Raw genomic sequence first — 19,934 nt, forward strand, 5'->3', positions numbered from 1 at the left:
GATCCATATAGTTCTGATAAGTCCCGGGAGGCAGAATTCATTGCCATTGTTTTAAATGCCGGACTGCCTAGGTGTTTCATCAAGGAATTGCTTTGCCTAGTTGCTAGTTGGTATATTACTTTTGTGCGGATACAACTCTTGTCTTTCTATTCTTTTTGGGAACCAGACATTCCTACCACAGGGCCAAGCCTATCGCTACATTGAACGTAATTCACAAGTAAATGAATCAGAACTATGTCCTCTGTTCCTCTCTTTTAACCCGTTGGTGGAGATACAATGCACTTTAATTTGATATCTTCACCTATAGGGGCCCTATTAGACAATTCTTTAAGAACAACACATGCAAAAATAGAACATTTGGGTGGCCTAGGTGGCCCACGCAGACCATATAGGGGACTTACCTAGGTTGCTCAAGCAACTGATTCAAGTGGTGGCCTGCCTAGGTGATGCCCAAGTGACCCAGGAGAGTCAAAGAAAGTAATCATAATTTTCCCTATTATTCCACCCGACACCCCTTCTCTTGAGCGCCCAAGTGACCCAGGAGAGTCAGAAAGTAATCATAATTTTCTCTATTATTCCACCTGACACCCTTCTCTTGAGCCTTTCACCCTACGTGTTTTTCTCATCTCTTTTTTGACCATTGTTTTTCATCTTATGCGCTTTTCATCTCTTAAAAAATGCATTGTTATTGTTGTACTTAGTGCTTATAGATTATCACTTTTTTATTTGTAATTGTAAACTTATTTTGATTAAGGATACTAGGGTCACGATTCATTAACGAACCTAAATGTTACATGACAAATAAATATTTTTTAAGCTCTGAAATTTAGTGAATATCTTGCTCTGGAATTTATAAGCCATATATAATCTTGATTGTTTGTTGTATTGGCATGGACCAAGTTATTGTCACACATCGCTCTATGTGATCCAACACGGTGATGGGAGATGCCTATTATTTTCCTTTAATTTAGTTCTAAACACCATTTTGCATTGTAAATTCTAGAAAACACTGTTACATGTTTGAAATTGTCTCCAAAAAAAATTGGAAAACTATCTTGCATTTAACTATTTTATTAACTTAATATCAAGGAGGGACTTTATTGTTTGAGCAAAATAACACAAACAGATCTAAATAGAATAACTGCTTCAAATTAAATAGGTTGATCATGAAGCATTGCATGCTTTATTTTTAATTTCCTATTTCATTTGACTTGACTAATTTAATCTAGTCCAAATGGGTTTATTGTGAACCCTTAAATAAGGCGTTTCAACCTTTAGTCTAAGATATATTATTTATAAATAATGCTTTTCTTATCCTCTCTTATATATTTTTTTATTTTCTTTTGGATAAGTAAAATTGTATAAGTTGTATCAAACGGTACAAAATGAGGCTTTACACGTTTGATAAAGTATCATATCAGAGTAGACACCTAAAGTCTTGTATACATGGAGCTGTGCACCTTGTATATCCTCTCAACATCTAACTATCCCTTGCCAAAGAAACTACTATTTCGGGCCCTCCATACATAATGGATCATAGATGACAAGGCTAGAGGACGTGCCTTTATCAAAGTCCTACTCCCACAGTAATGCTGCTCGAAGACTCGCATCGTCCATCGATAGGTTGACATCTCCTGGCGCATATGAAGCCAATCTCTGATCCTTCGCCATAGCTACGTAATAGGGGGGCACCCGAAGAATAAGTGCTCCTGTGTCTTCACCAACTGACCACAAAAAGTGCACTACAAGTAGTCCTGTCGATCTCTAGTGGGAAGTCAAGTCTACACCAACAACAAGAAAGTGATTGCATGTCTGGGCTGTATGTCTTCCATAGGTCCGAGCCCACGACTTCTTAGGAGCAGGATGCTTGAAGAAGTCGTAAGCCCTAACCACCTCATCATCCTATGTAAGTCAATCTGCCAATCACTATCGAGTAGCCTCTAGTGATCATCAATGGGGAATCCGAACGGACTATATGCCACTCCCAAATGTTGATGTGAATCAAGTAGGTACGATGTACCCACTTGATCCAGAGTGCGTCCTTCTCTTGTCTACGCCACAATACCTTTGCTAGGATAGCTAAATTTCAGGCTCGCAAGTCCCCAACCTGCAATCGTCCTTCGGTTTACACATATCTCCCCAATTTGCCTTCGTCCTTTGGTTTACACACATCTGCCCATAATACAGGAGGATGTTTGGACGCCCAATGAAAGACCTACAAATACTATAGATGCGATCGACGATGCCTAGAGGTAAAGGTTGTACCTTGCCAGCGTAAGATAGCGTCTTCCGTGGCCCGACATTGATTCGACGGATCAAGGAATCCAGCAGGTGGGTGTAATATGATATCCGAAGACGCACAACTATTGGAATCCCTAGATGTCGAAAAGGCATGGTGCCCTCTAGAAAGCCCATGATGGAGAGAAGCCTCAGCATCGTGTCGTCAACTCCCGGCAGTTAGATGCTCGATTTTAGGTGATTAACTTGAAGTCTAGCAGTCTCCCCAAAATCTTGCAAACATGTGGTCAAGGTCCCGACGGATGCAACATTTCCTATGCTAAAAAGTAGCAAATCATCCTTATGTTTCCATCATAAGTTTGTTGTTTGTCGAACACAATTCATACTACATTGAGTGTTATCAAAGTCAACATTGACACTTGTTTTTCATGCTATGTTATATTTAACGGTGAAATTATTAAGTTGTGTTGAAGTTCCCTCTACCTTCATTTATTATCCATTGATTTAAAGTTATGTTTTACACCTTGTATTATATGATATTTATAAATAGTCCTTGTATTTACAATTAGGTCTTTGGTGTTTCTATTAATTCTAGCAGAAAGGTAGAATGGGAACTCAATGTGTTACAAATAGGCTTAAATGATTAATGTGTAGGATCGAAAAACGCTAGAAGGGGGGGGGGATGAATAGCGCTCGTGACTAATTCGTTCGTTTTAAAAGAATTGAGTAAATGCAACGGAATAAGAACAATTAAAGAAAACAATGACACAAGTTGGTTTTATTTGGTTGGGAGCTTGTGACGACTCTTACTCCAAAACCCATACTTGTTGAGTGTTTACTTTGGGCAATTCACTATCAATCCGAAATATTACAAATTAAAGTACAATTAATTAAGTGTAGTAAAAGTATACCAACAACTAAGAAATCTGGAATCGGAGCTTTAGGTTGTCAGAACAGTGTTATGACTTTGCCGGAATGTCTTTTGAGCAGCACACAACACACAGAAGAAGACTTGCAAAAATCTGATGTGTTTTTTTTGCCTCTACTCGAACCAGGCTTAAGTAAGCCATTGAGGGCGTCTCCAACCTCCATAGGAGGCGCCTTCAGCGGGGATACTTATCCCGATTTCGTAGTGTCGATAAGCTCCGTGGCGTCTGCTGCTTATCCACCCGAAGGCGCCTCTAAGCTCCATGAAGGGCACCCTCCATCTAGCGTTCAAGGCGCCTTCCATCTCCTTGGAAGGCGCCTTCGCGTCTTGCTGCGCGAGGCTTTCGACCAAGGCACTCGAGGCACCTCCAAGCTCTATGGAGGGCGCATCGGGAACTGTTCATCCGAGGCTTTTAAGTCCTTTTCTCTCCCTGCAAGATGCGTTAGTCCAAAATACAAAACATATCTTGCAAAATAGAGTTAGCACAATAAAATATGAAATAATAAGTTATTTTAACAGTCTCCGGACTATCCTCACCTACTCCTCTCAAGAGAGTTTACCTGTTGCCAGACCGGTCCTCCAGACCGACTGAGCTTTTGCTCCGCGTCCGAGTCTTCAGGACTTTTCTGTTGGACGTCCGATTCCCGATCTGTCTAGTCTTCCACCTGGTTCGCGACCACCTGGATTTTCACCTGGAGTCTCCAACTCTAGGATTTCGCCTAAATATTCTCGACACGCCAAGACTTTTTGCTTAGGGTTACCACCCCTTAGGTTTTTTACCTGCTTAACCGCAACTAGGACTTTTGCCTAAACAACTTAGGACTTTTCCTGCAAGCTCAATCAACCTTGTTGATCACAAGACAATTTAACTTTGAACCTTTTGACATAATCAAAACACATGTTCGATCGTCTAGTGCTCCTTGCACCAACATAATGTACCACAACATTTACCATTTATTTTAAATTTAGTACATTTTTTTTTTAATTTTTTAAAATATAACACCATATTATTTTTGTTTCAAATATATCATAATTAATAATTCTTCCCATTGTTAAATTGGATGACATGTTGATGATGTGGTACAATGACATATTAAAAAATATTCATCATTGTCCTTGGATTCATTACATTATTGTACTAATAACAGGTTGTTCCCGAAAGAAACATGTTGTAGGGTCAGACCAGCAATGATCGCTACATCTCCATGAAAACTTGAGTATAGTGTTAAATATACAAGAGTTTTCACACCATACGTTGAATAAGAACAAATATTATAGGAAAATTAATTGTCTAATATTTGGAATATGGAGCCTAGGAACACTCATCGATAAAACAATAGAGGTAGTATACACGATGATGAGGAGAAGAATTTATTTGTTGTACATACAAGAGGTAAAATAGGTAGGAGAGAAGACAAAAATGCTAGGGAATTCTATTTTTAAGTTATGGTACACACGGGAAGGAGTAAAATAAAAAAATGATTATTGTAGATAGTTCGCTAAAGGGTGAAGTATAAGAGTAGTTAGAAAGGAGGATAAGATTATAAGTCTAAAGATAGTGGTGACAAAAGAAACTATTAATGTAATTAGCTTATATGAGCTCAAGTAGTATTAGATGAATATACTAAATCTAGGCTTTGGGATGACCTAGATAAGATATTACAAAATATTTTATCAAATGAAATGATTTTAATAGGAGGAGATCTAAATAGACATGTACGAGTGAAAAATGAGGAATATGATAAGGTGCATTAGGATTATAGGTTTGGAAAAAAGAAATGAAGGAAAATTATTTTGGAATTTGCGATAACATATATGACTTTATACTAACTAATTCGTTTTTCTAAGAAAAGAGAACGTAACGTTTAAAAGTGAGAATAATAAGTCATAAATTGACTTTCTTATGATTAGGAAGAATGATAGAAAATTTATAAAGATTGTAAGGTCATCTTTAGAGAAAACTTAGCTACCTAACATAGGTTAGTAATGTTCGATATACACCTCAAGCATAGTATCAATAGAAGGAAAATTTACACAACTCTTACAATTAAGTGGTAGAAGTTAAAGGATGAAAAATTAAACATATTTAGGGAGAGGATAAGAGTAAGGACGGATACAAGAATTAGAAGTGGACTAGGCTGATCCTAATTTGACCGAGTCTGTCAAAGACGTCGTAGAAGAGGTCCGAGTTCACTTAGCACGAGCATATTACCATCTTGCCTTTTCTTATATTTTATCAAATTTTATTTTTTTATCGAATGGATTTTTTTTTCATTATTTATGAAATTATTAAATTAATTTATCGGTAACGATATTTAATTTGTAGACGTTGAAAATTTGGGAGCCATGGCAGAAGGCCTGGCCATTGATGCCGGTGTTAGAGATCATGCCGCCAACAATGAGGTAGAGGTAGTTTATCCACGAGCACGACGCGAGGTCATGCTCGAGTGGATATATATATTTTTATTTTATTAGAACAAAAAAAAACAGAGTAATTGTTGGCTCTGCATTGTATTTAAGCTGATAAGAAGTTGCTGACACCAAATTGAAATGTACTTGTAGAAACATTTTGTCCTCAACGATTGGTTGGATAGTAGATCTCCTCGATTCTGCTCCTGCCCATCCCAATTCCCTTTCTTTTCCATCGGATTGAATTGACTACTTCTCAATTCGTCGCTATGTTGTTGGGTCTGAGGAAGAGAATAGCTGCTAGGCGCAAGAAGGAAATGGGGGAACAGATGAAGGCCCCTTCCCCTTCCAATCCTCCTCGAGGTATCTTCTTTTTCTTCCCTTTTGGTTTACTCTTTTGCCTTTGTCTTCGGTTCATGGCATTGGGCGATTTTGATAGATGCTGAGCAACGCGAGGATCAGGTGCCGCACGAGAGGCGGATAGCAGTGCTGACATTTTCTTTTGCCCTAATTTTTTTTTGGTGCGGAGAACCAGAACCTTTATCCTCTAAAGAGTGGTTTGGATCTGACATTGCTGATAGTGCAGTGGAGAGCTCGAAGAACCTTAAAGATGAGTACTTGGTCGAGGAGGATGAGCTGGAGTTGGCTCCATCAGGAAAGGAAGTAGCTCTTTGGTCGAAAGATGAATCAACCGTTGAATTCGATGAAGTAGCTGAATCTGAGAAGGAAAACTCGAAACCTGCCGAGGAATCAACTATATCCGTCAACAACTTGTAAATACGGAAGCAACACATGTTTTTTCTTTTCGTGTTGGACTTTCTTTTTTTCCCTTGGTACTTAAAAAAAAAAATGTGGAACCGCCACATCAACAACCCCCTTAGAGCTGGTCCCACGGATATGGAGGGAGGTAAATATAGGTACACAACTGAAAGCGCATGGCCGGGACGCTAACCCCAGGTATTGACATCATGAGGATCGAACATTGGACCTCTCGGCTATGAAACCATGCGTCCCCAGCTGTGCTACGCCCTTACTTGGTACTTAAGCATGGCTGGGCTATAGGACATCCCTTCTTAAGATCCGTCCTTGGGTAGGAGTATAAGTATTAGAAGAAATACACGACCACTCGAATATAATTTGGGATAAGATATGACGTTAAAGTTAAAAATAGTAGTCAAAAGTGCACTGTCAGTCAACGAGACGTGCACCACAAGTAAAGAATCTTGGTGTGGAATGAGAAAGAGTGAAGAAAAAATGAACAACCTATAAAATATTATACACTTGTAATAAAGAGGAAAACTTAAAAAAATATAGCTAAGAAAGAGGCCAAGAAAGTAGTGAGTGAAGCTAAGAATAAAACTTTTGAACGCTTATATAAAAAATTGAATACAAAAGAAGGGGAAAGAGATATTTACAAAATAGCTAAAGCGAGAGAGATCTTATCCAAATAAAGATTGATGGAAGATGTATTTTTATTAACTTTGTAATAAAGATTTAGGTGACCAACTTAACTTAGGTGGTTTAAGTATGTCAAATGAGTTTATCATAAAATTCAAACTTCAGAAGTAAAATAAATTTTAAATGGGATGCAGAATGAAAATGTAGTTGGATTAGATGATATTTCGATAGAGGTATAAAAGTGTCTAGAGATAAGGTATTAAATAACTTACAAGTTATTGAATTTGATATTGAAAATGAAAACAATACTTAAAGAATAAGAACTCTAGTTCCCTTATATAAGAACAAAAACGACGTATAAATTATGCAAAGTATAAGGGTATTAAACTAATACCATGAAACTTTGGGAAAAAGTAATAGAAAAAAACTAAGGAATGTAACCACGATAATCTAAAATCAATTTGAAATTATGCTTGGAAGGTCAATAATAGAAACTTACGCAACTAATTGAAAAGTATCGGGAATAAAAGTAAGACTTACACATGGTATTCGTTTACTTAGAAAAAAAAACTTATGATAGAGTTCTAAAAGAAATTATATGGAGAATTTTAGAAAAGAGAGGTGTTAGCATAATGTATATTGAACTAGTTAATAATATATATGAGGACGCTATGACAAGAGTGAAGACTTCAAGCCGATTGATCGAAGCGTTTCCATCAAGGATCAGTTCTAAGTCTCTATCATTTTATTCTAATCTCAAGATATGGTACGGTGGTGTATTTTATTTGTAGATTGTTTTAGTAGATGAGATACATAAAAGATTAAATGCTAAACTCGAATTTTGACGGGAAATGCTAGAAGTGAACGATTTTATACTTAGTAAAGACAAAATATATGAAATTTAAATTTAAAAATATTAGACGTAATGAGACAAATGTTAAGATATAAGATGACGAGTTATCTGTAAAACTTTAAGTATTTAAAATCATTTTTGTAAAAGGATGAAGAGATTGAGAGATGTCTTACATATATTTTTTGGATAAGTAAAAATTTAGTATAACCAAACCAAGATCACAACAAATTATTGTAGGATCGATGACGTGCTAGAGGGGGGGGGGTGAATAACACTCGTGCCTAATTCGTTCGTTTCGGAAAACTCCGAATAACACAGTGGAATAAAGAAAAGAAACAAACACAATCGCTAATAGGTTTCTTTTACTTGGTTCGGAGTCTGTGACGACTCCTATTCTAAGGCCCGCGATCGTTGATCGCTTACGTTGGGAAATCACTAATAGCTCGGAAATTCTTTACAAGTAAACAATTACAAGTACAAAACTAAACAAAGCATACTGACAATATAAGGATGAGTAAAAGAGTCATCGATTGTCGGAGGAGCAGTTGAGCGTTGTTGAAGGGTTTCGGAGCAGCACATAGCGCAAGTAGCCTGATTTTTGGTGTCCCTGAAGTGCTGATCGAGACCCCTTTTTATAGCCTCTTCAAACCTGATCCAGATCATTTGATCTTGGGATCAAGTTTTGACTCGACCCTGATCGGTTGACCGATCCCTAGGTTCGGTTGACCGAATTTACTGAATCCACTCGGCCTTCCGTCCAGATGTAGTCTCTCTAGATGAGCCTTGGTCCGATTGACCGATCCCTCCGTTCGGTCGACTGATCTGCTGATGGTCTTCGCCTTATCTGATCCGATCAACCTGGCTCGATCCGGTCACCGCTTATCCTCGGTTCGGTCGACCAATCCCGAGGTTCGGTCGATCGATCCCTCGATCGAACCTGGTCTAATCTCTGGAAATCTGATTCTGTTGTACTCGGGTTCGATTGACCAATTCGGCCGTTTGGTCGACCGATCCGACCATTCGGTCGACCGATAAGGCTAAGTCTGACCTTGCAAAACTTAATAGTTTCTTGTAAAACTGAGTTAGACAAATAGCAATTAATATGTAAATAAATAACTTGACAACTTTCGGGCTGTCCAATTCTGATTTCGGATTTCCTTCGGAAATCCTTAGTCGAACCAACACCTACTGTTCCCTCAGCGGGGAATGCGTCCTTACCTACTACTCTCAGAAGAAGTTAGCTGTTGCCAGATCAGTCCTCCAGACCGGCTGGACTTTTGCTCAGTGCCCGAGGCTTCAGGACTTTCTGCTGGACGTCCGCTCCACAACTCGTCCAGACTTCTACTTGGTCCGCGACTCACCAAGACTTTCCACCTAGGGTTACCACCCCTAGTACCTAGAGTTACCTCCCCCTAGGGTTTTCTATAACCTAGGGTTACCGCCCTCTAAGACCTAGGGTTATCTCTCTCTAGGGTTTTCCATAACCTAGGGTTACCATCCTCTAGGACCTAGGGTTACCTCCCCCTAGGGTTTTCCACTTGCCTAATCGCAGTTAGGACTTTCCATTACCTAGGGCTACCACCCCCTAGGACTTAGGGTTACCTCCCTCTAGGGTTTTCCACCTGTCTAGAATCGACTAAGACAACTTAGGACTTTCCTGCAATCTCAATCAGCCATGTTAGATCACAAGACAACTTAACTTTGGATCCTTTGACATAATCAAAACTCAGATTCAATCGTCTGGTGCTTCCTGCATCAACAATTATTAGATGAGAGTAAACACCCAATGACCATTATACATAAAGTTGTACATTCTTGAAGATCCTCTCTATATCTAACTGACCCTCACCAAAGAAGCTACTGTTTCTATCCCTCTAAACAAAATGAATCATAGATGGTAAGGTAAGATGACGAGCTTTTGTCAACAATCGACTCCTACGATAGTCTCCCAAAGACTCTCATCATCTGTCGATAGGTGGACATCTTCTATCGCATATGAAGCATGTTTATGATACGTCAGCATAACTTCACAATAAGGGGGCATCTGAAGAAAATGTGCTCCTTTGTCTCTAGTATTCGTCTACAAACTGTCTCTAGTGGGCTAACCTCTAGAATGTGACCACATGACTCAGTTGTAAGTAGTTCTTCCACACTATCTGGCCCATGACTTCTTAATAATATGCCTAAAAAAATAATATGCCTTAGCCACCTTGCCATCATGCCGATCAAACCAATCTGCTAGCTTCTATCCAGCAGCCTCTGGTGACCTAGCAGTCGATAATATAAGATCCCTTATATGAAGCAGATGCTTGATCAGGAGAATCTTTGTGGGCCACCTCCTAAGTTCATAGAATACAAGAATGATGATTGAAATGGAGAAAAGTGTCAGGTGCTCTTTGTGATTGTAATGTAACTCTAAGATTTAAAGGAAAGTTTTATAAAATGACGGTTAGACCTGCTATGTCATATGAAGTAGAATGTTGGGCTATGACTCGAGCATGAGCAGAATATGAGAATTGTAGAGACGAAAATATTAAAGTGGATATGTGGACATATAAAAATGGATATATAAAAAATTGAAATATTAGAAAGTCGAGGTTGCACTTATTGAGGAAAACTTCGGTAAACATATTTAAGATGTTATGAACATGTACTGAGACGATCAATAAATGTTTGTTAGGCAATGTGAAATTATGACAAATGTGCACATCAAACGAGGAGGATATAGTAGGGGATAAAGTCCGATGTCGTAGAAGGATCCATAAAGTTGATCCCACCTAGTGGGATATGACTTAGTTGTTGTTGTTGCATTGTCCTTGAGGTTGTTCCCTTCACCATCTTTTTCCCAAGTCATAGTGTCTCCATCATCTTTTTCATTAGTGAGCAAAATCACTCATCTCCTATCAACACAATTCACATCCTCACCCTTGTCCTTAGTGCCTCCGCATCTTTCCTTTATCCCCATTGATGGAGACACCTCCATGTAGATAGTGACTTAAGGAGGGCAATCGTCCTTGTGAATGTGGTGGCCAAATGCAATGCGGTTGAACTTCTAGAGCTTTTCTATGCTGCTGCTGAGGTTGTATTTGAGGATGTATTGTGCTGAGTTTGTATTTGAGGATGTATTTGACAAGGGAGAAGATGAGGTCATACTAGCGAGATGCAACTAGGATGTATGAGACAACAATGAGGATGCGTGAGAGAGCAAGGTTGATGCTTGTGGAATTGGTAGGGGAGAGTTAAGGTGGAGGTGTGAGGGAAAGAGGGAAGGGAGATTCAGGGAAGGGTGAAGGAGGGGAAGCAAGAGTGGACTGATAGGTTTGAGAAGAGGATATGGAGGGAGTGAAAGGAAGCATTGGAGGAAGTCATTTCCGTCGTAGGTGAGTGGAGGAAGGCAGGCGAACTATTAAAGAGGGATTGTAAGACAAGTGATTTGAGGGCATCAATGATGATTCCAAAACATTAACCTTGATCATCTCCACAATCCCACTTTGAGGGAGCTGAGGTTTCAAGGAGCTTTGGTTGGACTTGAATTGCCCTTGCTTCATCAAGCTCTCCAGCTTTCCAAGGAAGTTTGCGATGACTCAACACTTAGGCTTCTTGATCTTAATCTCGTTAATCTGCTTCAATATGATCTCAAAGTTTGGCGATTCTAGCCGATGGAGGGTGGAGCTTTGTCAAGAGAGCATTCCTAAGTTCCATTAATTCTCAATCTCGAAAGACGTGGTGCTTGCATACAATGGGATCTTTGGGAACTCTTGTGGTAGGTGGGCTAGGGTTAGTGGTCGGCTTTGACTAGAGGGATTGCGAGCAAATAGGTTTAATTTGTATGCTAGTTTTTACAATATATATATATATATATACATGATAAAGTGCCACATCATTAATTTAATAGTGACATTGAACAAACTTTAAGCTGTGACGTATTTGAAGCAAAAATAACACAATATGCTATATTTGAAAAAAAAGTGTATGTGCTAAATTTAATTAAGTGGTAAATTCTGTGCTATATTAATTAATTTACTCAAGAATCTTTTAACAACTTGGCTAGCTAACCCTCTAACTAATCATCTTCATTGGGTTACACATTGAAGTTTTGTCTTCACTTGGAGCATTAGATTAGAGGCTATGTACATTGATGCTTGGTTGTTACTATGGATTGAAATACCCTTTCGTGTCGAGCGGTACAGATGGTTTTTACCATTCTGTCGGGGAGCGAAATTGACACAGTGCGCTCCCCAATTTCACGTTTGTCATCAGTGTGTCACATGCGCGGGTCGCGCGATAGAAGTTGGTTAGAGGTATCCTAGAGGTGTGGCGAAAAGCGTTGCGGGACGCTTTTGGTGGCGACGAAAGCGTCGCGGGATCGCTTCTGGTGGCATTGGAAGTGTCGCGGAATGTATCTGACATCGCCAGAAGCGTCGCAGGAGCCTCTGATGCCGCTAGAAGCGAATTAAAATTGCGATTTATTTAATTCAAACAATTCTCAATTTAAGTACGGTATTTTAAATAGACTTTTATAAGCCCTAATTAAATTATCCCAATAAAATATAATAAAAATATATTTAAAATTTAAAAAGTTAATAAATTTTATTAATTGATATTTTGAAATTATTTTTATTGTTTTAAATTTTATTTAAAAATTCTATTTTCTTAAAATTCAAATGAATCAAATTTATATTTTGATATTTTTTTATTATTTATTTTGTAATTTTTTTGTGTTTAATGTTTAATTGATATTTTAATATTTTTTTATTATTTTAAATATATATTATTTAAATTAATAATTAAATAAATAAATAGTTAATTTATATAATTATTATATATAAAGGAACATCTTTTGAAGGGGAACTTTGACGCAACAGTAAAGTTGTTGCTTTGTGATCAAAAGGTCACGGTTCGAATCTTGGAAATAATATCTTGGCAAAAGCAGGGTAAGACTGCGTACAGTGGATCTTTCCCCAGAACCCCGTATGGTGGGAGTTTCGTGCACCGGACTGTCTTTTTCTATAAACTAGTATTTTTATATTAATTTATATAATTATGATTATTTAATTTGGTTGTTGGAGAGCTATATAGTTGACATAAGCAGAATGTTATGAGAACCAATACTTTCATCTGGTTCACGTCACTCCTTTTGGTATTGATAAGGTAACATATTATAATGCATCAATTTTAATTCGAGTTATTGCTAGATCAATTTTCTTTAAAAAAAATTATATTTAATTGTTATTTCTAACGATATTAAGTTGTTTAATAATGGAGAACTTATATAAAATCAATATACAACTTATTTTCAAATTATACATAATATTTATCTAGTAATTACTATATATAAATAAAAAAAATACTAAAACCATATCGGCACGGCACAATATGATACCGAGACTATATCATTCGGGTTTGAGGCCGAAACCTCGGCATGGGTCGAAATTTTAAACCTTGGTTGTTACAATACAACTTCATTGGCCCTTTAAGAGCACTTGTTTGACAACTGTAGTCTCCATCTTCTTCTTCTAGAGAATTAGATTACTTCTTAAAAGAGCAAAGTAGTTTGATATAGAGATTCTATCTATGGGAAAACCTATACTATCAGCATTAGTGTATCATACAGTTAGAAGGTTACCTCAATGCAATCATTTGTGATTCACCTAAGGAACCTTCTAAAGTACTATTAATTCGAGATCTGAGTAGGCAAACAGGCTTACATAGTGTTAAATTGAGTTCAAAATTAGGGAATGTAAATTCCACTTTATTATATGATAAACCATGTTTACTTTCTGAAAACATAAAGCTGTTTAATAGATTTTCTCCAACTATCTGGAAAATACTGTGATGGTGACTCTTGTAATCTCAGGCTCTTGGGAGGTTGTTTGATTGTCATGCAGAGGAACATTACTCTTCATATCTCAGATGTTGAATTTCGAGTAGTTTGTTTGTTATTCATCATATTACTTTTTCTACTTGATCTTTAATTCATTTTCTTCTAAATTCTAACTGGAACATGCTTGAAATTAGGGATCTCTCATTCTGCAAAGGGTTATTGCATGATCTCAGTCCTTGAACCAATGAAGACATTTTCAGCTGAAGACGGTCTTACAGAAGAAGCAGTAGTTACAAAGCTTCGTACTTGTCGATATCATCATCTATATCTGCACACTTCGTTAAGACATAATTTGTCAGGTGCTGTCTTAGTATCTTTTTGTTAAAATGTACTCTTTGTCCTTGAGAGAGGTTTATTTGAGAATGCATAATTTGTTTAACATATTTTTGATCTAATCATCTCTTTGATCTAACCAGAATTCTTCTATAGAAATTTACTTTTTTACCAAAAAAGAATGATTCTTTCTCATTTGCCACTCTTCCCTATTTGGGCATCATATAGATTTGGGAGGAGAAATATTTTAGTGTCTTTATTTTTCCAGTTTTGGAGAGAAAATCTAAACTTTAGTGATGTCTTAAGTGTTCACTCAATTATAAACTAAGTTCGTCATGCTATATAACCATTTAATTTTACATCTTTATCTATTTTATAGTGATAGATGAATTCTGAACTAATTTAGGATTTTTGGTATTCATGATAACATTAATGGGCATTCTTGCATTGCCAAATACAGATTGAGATTCAAACCTCTTTTAACGTAGAGAACCACCCACAGATGGTCTTCTGATGGTAAAAAATGAACTATCATTTTTATACAGAAGGTCCTTCTCAGTCTTACTGTATATTTTCCTCATCCATCTGTTTCATTGTTCATGTTTTCCTCCTCTCTCAAGTCTCTCAGGATTTACCTTTTTTTTGTTATTTTATTTCCTCCTAACTTTCATATACTTCAGGGGAAAAATATTGATGTATTGAGAGAATATACTATGACTCAAACATCGTGACCAATAACTAAGTATATTGACGTATAACATTCATTACTATAACCTTAAACGATAGTATAAGAATCGGACCAGAAATTGAATTAAGAAAAGCTCTAGATGACTAGTTTGTTAGTCAAACCAATGGGTCAATTACTCAATTTGTTGAATTTCACTTCAAATTGAAAAATCAATCCAGACAAGCTAACTGACAATTGAGAAATGAGAATTTGACTAAATATAAATATATCTGTTATAAAACCAAACAAATGAATATTGAAGTGCGAAAAAGTTCAACAATTAGACAATGTTAATTTTTATAATGTAACATGACCATAATAATATGAATTGAAAAAAGACCTAACAGAGAATGGAAAGACCCCACTCTACTATGTGTCAGTTGGAATTTGAAAACTTGAACCTTGGAGGGGTGCATCCAATTTCTACAAAAGGTCATACGCTTACCCAAGCAGTCCACACGGCCGACCCATAGCTATCTATAGAAAATTAAATCAGGAACCAACAGGCGACCTCATGGGAGGGTATTTTCTCTCGGCTTCATCAGGAATCGACTCTTGCCAATTTCTACAAATCTACCATGACGACCAACTTGGCTATACCCGGTGGGCTTGGAGGGGTGCATCCAAATTGCTTATGAAAGTGTGGCAATAAAACAACAATAGAAAACTACAAGTAGCATTTTGCCTAATGACACATAGAGCTTTTTATCAAGCTTGTTAATTTTTTTTTAGTTTGATAAAATGTAGTTTGTTATATTCCAGAATTTAATTGTGATTTAGATAAATGATAGCAATGAGTGAGTCTTAAAGGCATTATATTTGTATTTTATAGATGAACTAAATTGTTTAATAGTTGTTTTAGTGTTTTTGGTTCCCATTGGAGGCTAATCAAAGGTTAATTGGTTAATTAAGCGTAGGAATCAGGTGTGGTTGATTTAATTTTTCTTTGCACTCACATGTAAATTGAAGTTTTGTGGCTGATCGGTTGTAGACCAAGTTGAACCAAAATAGATTGTTTCGGCAGACTTCTAGGTTTAGTTGGGGTTAGGGTTTTGGGTATTTCAAATGTCACAACCTGAATGACTCCCTCCCTATTTGTCAGCTAATTCAATCATTATTATCTGTATGTTATGTTTGCCCATGTGACATTGAGATAAAAATTGGATGCACATGGCTCAACTTGAAATACGAGTACAGATTATCAAAATAAAATTGTTTAAAATACACCTGGCTGTTAAAAAAAGATAGAATAGATAATTTTTCTACTGGAAAAATATATAAAAAGCAAAAAATAAAGAAAATGCTTGATTCCACGCGGATGAAAAACTCCAATTAACTCGATAACAATTTGTCTTAGAGCAACTCTAGTGATTTGACACCTTCAACACTTACCTTTCTTAAATCTAGAGGCAAGACAACTGAGATGTTAGTCAGGGAAATAGCTGATAGGATAATACTGTTGGACCCCGTGAGTGTTTTGATGTGATCAACCAAGTTAGGTTAGATCCTGCTAGTTATCTCATCCCCGTGTCTAAGTGTGCAGGAACTTAGAAGCGCAGGAAGTCGAGCAGAAGACGCAGCTAGCGAGAAGGATGGCACGGGAAGGGAGCCAACGGGCTCGGTGCTTCCGAAGGACGAGAGAGCTGCGGAAGAGTACATCAATGGACGAGAAGAACGTGCGTGGCGTTCGAGGGACGAGAAGCCGGGACGGAAGCTTGCTCGAGGAAAAGGCCGGGAATTGGGTTCGGGTGAGTCCTATTCCGGTTGACCACTATCACCCAAGCTATAGGAACATCGGAAGCCAAAAGGAAGTCAAAAGGAGTTGGAGGCGCCTTCAATGAAGTGCTGAAGGCGCCTCCTCATCCTGCACTGTCTGAGGCGCCTCAGACCCGACCAAAGTTGCCGTTTGGATTCGGATAAAATTTTATCCGATCAAAACTATTGGAGGCGCCTTGAACCCCTGTTGGAGGCGCCTTGGACCCTCGAGATAAACTTTCCAGGACCTATATAAAGGCCCCTGGAGCTAGGAAATGAATATCAATCAAGCAATCAACTCTGTATTCATTTCTAGTAATAGTTCTGAGCTTCTAGTGTGTAAAAGGCTTCTCCGCCTTCAAAGAAAGAGATCTTTTAGAGCTTTTTCTACTGCCTTGGATTAACAACCTTCTTGGTTGTAACCAAGCAATTCACCCCCCTCTTGCCGGCCTCGCTGCACCAACAAGTGGTGTCAGAGCCTGATAGCCTCAGAAGGACTAACCGCCGACTGAAGCACAAAGATCAAGACGATGGCCGGCGTGAACATTCATCCCCCGAAGTTCGACTAAGACTTCGCTACGTGGAAACGCAAAATGGAGATACTTTTCAAAACAGAGTTTTATATTCTTCTTATTATGAAATATGGTTTCACAGCACCTAAAGACAAGGAAGAATACAACTGGACGAAGAAGGAGCAAGCAGATTTTGTGGCCAACGGAAAGGCGGAATTCTACCTGCTCAGCGTTCTGCCGCCCCAGGAGGTAAGTCGGATCGGAAACTACGACTCCGCCAAAGACCTCTAGGAAAAATTCATGGAGCTTCACGAAGGTACCTCAGAAGCAAAATTGGTAAGGCGGGACATCCTCAGGACTCAGCTAATGAACCTCCGGATGAACAATGGTGAGAAGGTAGCGCAACTTCAAGCGAGAATCAAGGAGCTGATAACGCAACTGACAAATGTCGGCGAATCGGTAACGAACCAATACTCTATCCGGTATGCGCTCAACGCCTTCCTTAGAACTCCGGAGTGGGCGTCCTTAGTAGATGCATACTATATCTCTAAGGACTTTGAGGTAAGTAGTTTAGAAAGTTTATTTTCTACTTTCGAACTTCACGAGTCTCGACTTGTAGAGCCCAAACAAGTAGAGAAGTCGAACCTCAACATTGCCCTACAAGCCGAAAAGGACGACCCCGACTCCGAAGCATCGATTGACGAAACCGAAGCGGCGCTACTGGTAAGACGTTTCAATAAATTTCTTAAAACTAATAAATTTCGATCGCAGTCAAGGAAGAATCAACGCAAAAGGACGGTTCGATGCTACGACTGTAATGAGGAAGGGCACATCAAGGATGACTGCCCCAAATCAAAGAAAAAGGACAAGAAAAAGTCTTGAAGACCGACACCCTCTAAACGCAAGAGTTTGAAGGCTACATGAGACGATTCTTCAACCTCCGAGTCAGAAATCGAAGGCTTCTCAGGAGTGGCATTGATGGCCAACCATCTCTTTGAAGATGACTCATACTCAGAGATGAGTATAGATCAAGGGGGAGAATCAGAAGAGGAAACTTACGATGAAGGGGGAGCATCACCAAGTGAGGTAAGGTACGTGATCTCACCCCTACTCAATCTTTTCAATTTATCAAAGTGCTTACGAAAGATCTAGCAAAATTAGAAAAAGAAAACGCTAAATTGAAAAAGAAACTAGAAAATTCATACTCATTAGAATTATTTGACAATTTAAAATTAGAAAATGAAAAATTGAAAATCGAATTTGAAAAGTTGAAAAATAATAATACATGTTTAAATAAATTCCCAAAATCAAAACTTAGAATTTACGGGAAATTGAATTAGTATATTAGAAAAAATTAGGGACATCTTAGAAAAGTTTCCAATTGTATACCCCCTAAATTTTTGATTAATCCAGTAGGTAGAAATCTTTATTGGATTCCAAGATCTGTGCTGGATTAAAAAAAAAGGGTAACGCTTTCAGCGAGAAAATTAAATATTACAATTTCTTTATGAGGTTTTGTTTAAGGAAGTGGTTGTTGCTCCAATAACCAAGAAGGCCTAGTGCCTCGTCGCGAAAATCAAAATATCGAAATAAAATGTTTAATTAACTTTCTGGTAAAACATTAAAATTAGAATTATATATGCTTTGAAAAGTTGTTTAAATCATTTTCTTGGAAATATTTCTTGCATAAAATTTTAACTTAGACAAATAGTTTTGAAAAAGAATTGTTACTTAGAAATTTTTATTTAACCTTTAAATTATTTTTTACCCCATTCTTTTTGCTGTGATCAAAGGGGGAGAGTTAGGTACAAGTTTAGGAGGAGTTAAGAAAATTAAATTTTTTTTAAAATTTTTTTATCTAATTTATGTTGCGAATTATATAATTGCAATTTTTGCTTAAACTTTAGTTTAGTAATTTTTCTTAAAATTATTATTTTTTGTTTTTACCCTAACTTGAACTTGGGTTGATGCACATCAAAAAGGGGGAGATTGTTGGACTCCGTGAGTGTTTTGATGTGATCAACCAAGTTAGGTTAGGTCCTGCTAGTTATCTCATCCCTGTTTCTAAGTGTGCAGGAACTTAGGAGCGCAGGAAGTCGAGCAGAAGACGCAGCTAGCAAGAAGGACGACACGGGAAGGGAGCCGACGGGCTCGGTGCGTCCGAAGGACGAGAGAGCTGCGGAAGCGTACACCGGTGGACGAGAAGAACGTGCACGACGTTCGAGGGACGAGAAGCCAGGACGGAAGCCTGCTCGAGGAAAAGGCCGGGAATTGGGTTCGAGTAAGTCCTTTTTCGATTGGCCGCAATCACCCAAGCTATCGGAGCATCGGAAGCCAAATGGAAGTCAAAAGGAGCTGGAGGCACCTTCAATGAAGTGCCGAAGGCGCCTCTGCAGCCTGCACTATCTGAGGCATCTCAGATAGCTTGGAGGCGCCTCAGACTAGTCCGAGGCGCCTCCAAGGCTGTTTGAGGCGCCTTAGACTCGGCCAAAGTTGCTGTTTGGATTCGGATAAAGTTTTATCCGATCAAACTATTAGAGGTGCCTTGAACCCCTGTTGGAGGCGCCTTGAACCCTCGAGATAAACTTTCCAGGAGCTATATAAAGGCTCCTGGAGCTAGGAAATGAATATCAATCAAGCAATCAACTCTGTATTCATTTCTAGCAATAGTTCTGAGCTTCTAGTGTGTAAAAGGCTTCTCCGCCTTCAAAGAAGGAGATCTTTTAGTGCTTTTTCTACTGCCTTGGATTAACAACCTTCTTGGTTGTAACCAAGCAATTCACCCCCCTCTTGCCGGCCCCGCTGCACCAACAAATACAACAATATCAACAAATAATTTGCAGAACAAGGGTAAACAACAAAGTATAAACATGTGCAGCAATCATTAGGTATTGTTATATCATTTCATTATTGTATAGTTAGTTTTTCTTAATCTTTTTGTTACTTGAGCCCAATGG

At 38.1% G+C, this 19,934-nt stretch overlaps 1 protein-coding gene across 4 annotated transcripts in view; it reads left to right on the top strand.

Moving 5' to 3' along the window:
* The window catches only part of LOC121969662 (DNA mismatch repair protein MSH1, mitochondrial-like), a 124,762-nt gene that overhangs the window by 10,748 nt on the left and 94,080 nt on the right, over nucleotides 1–19,934 (top strand). For all 4 annotated transcript variants that reach the window (XM_042519869.1, XM_042519871.1, XM_042519870.1 and 1 more), the window contains one exon: nucleotides 13,845–14,009. In XM_042519869.1, coding sequence (XP_042375803.1) covers nucleotides 13,845–14,009 — 165 coding nt within the window. The remainder of the gene's footprint in view (nucleotides 1–13,844; nucleotides 14,010–19,934) is intronic.

The sequence above is a fragment of the Zingiber officinale genome, chromosome 4A (assembly GCF_018446385.1).
Source record: "Zingiber officinale cultivar Zhangliang chromosome 4A, Zo_v1.1, whole genome shotgun sequence".
Lineage (NCBI taxonomy): Eukaryota > Viridiplantae > Streptophyta > Magnoliopsida > Zingiberales > Zingiberaceae > Zingiber > Zingiber officinale.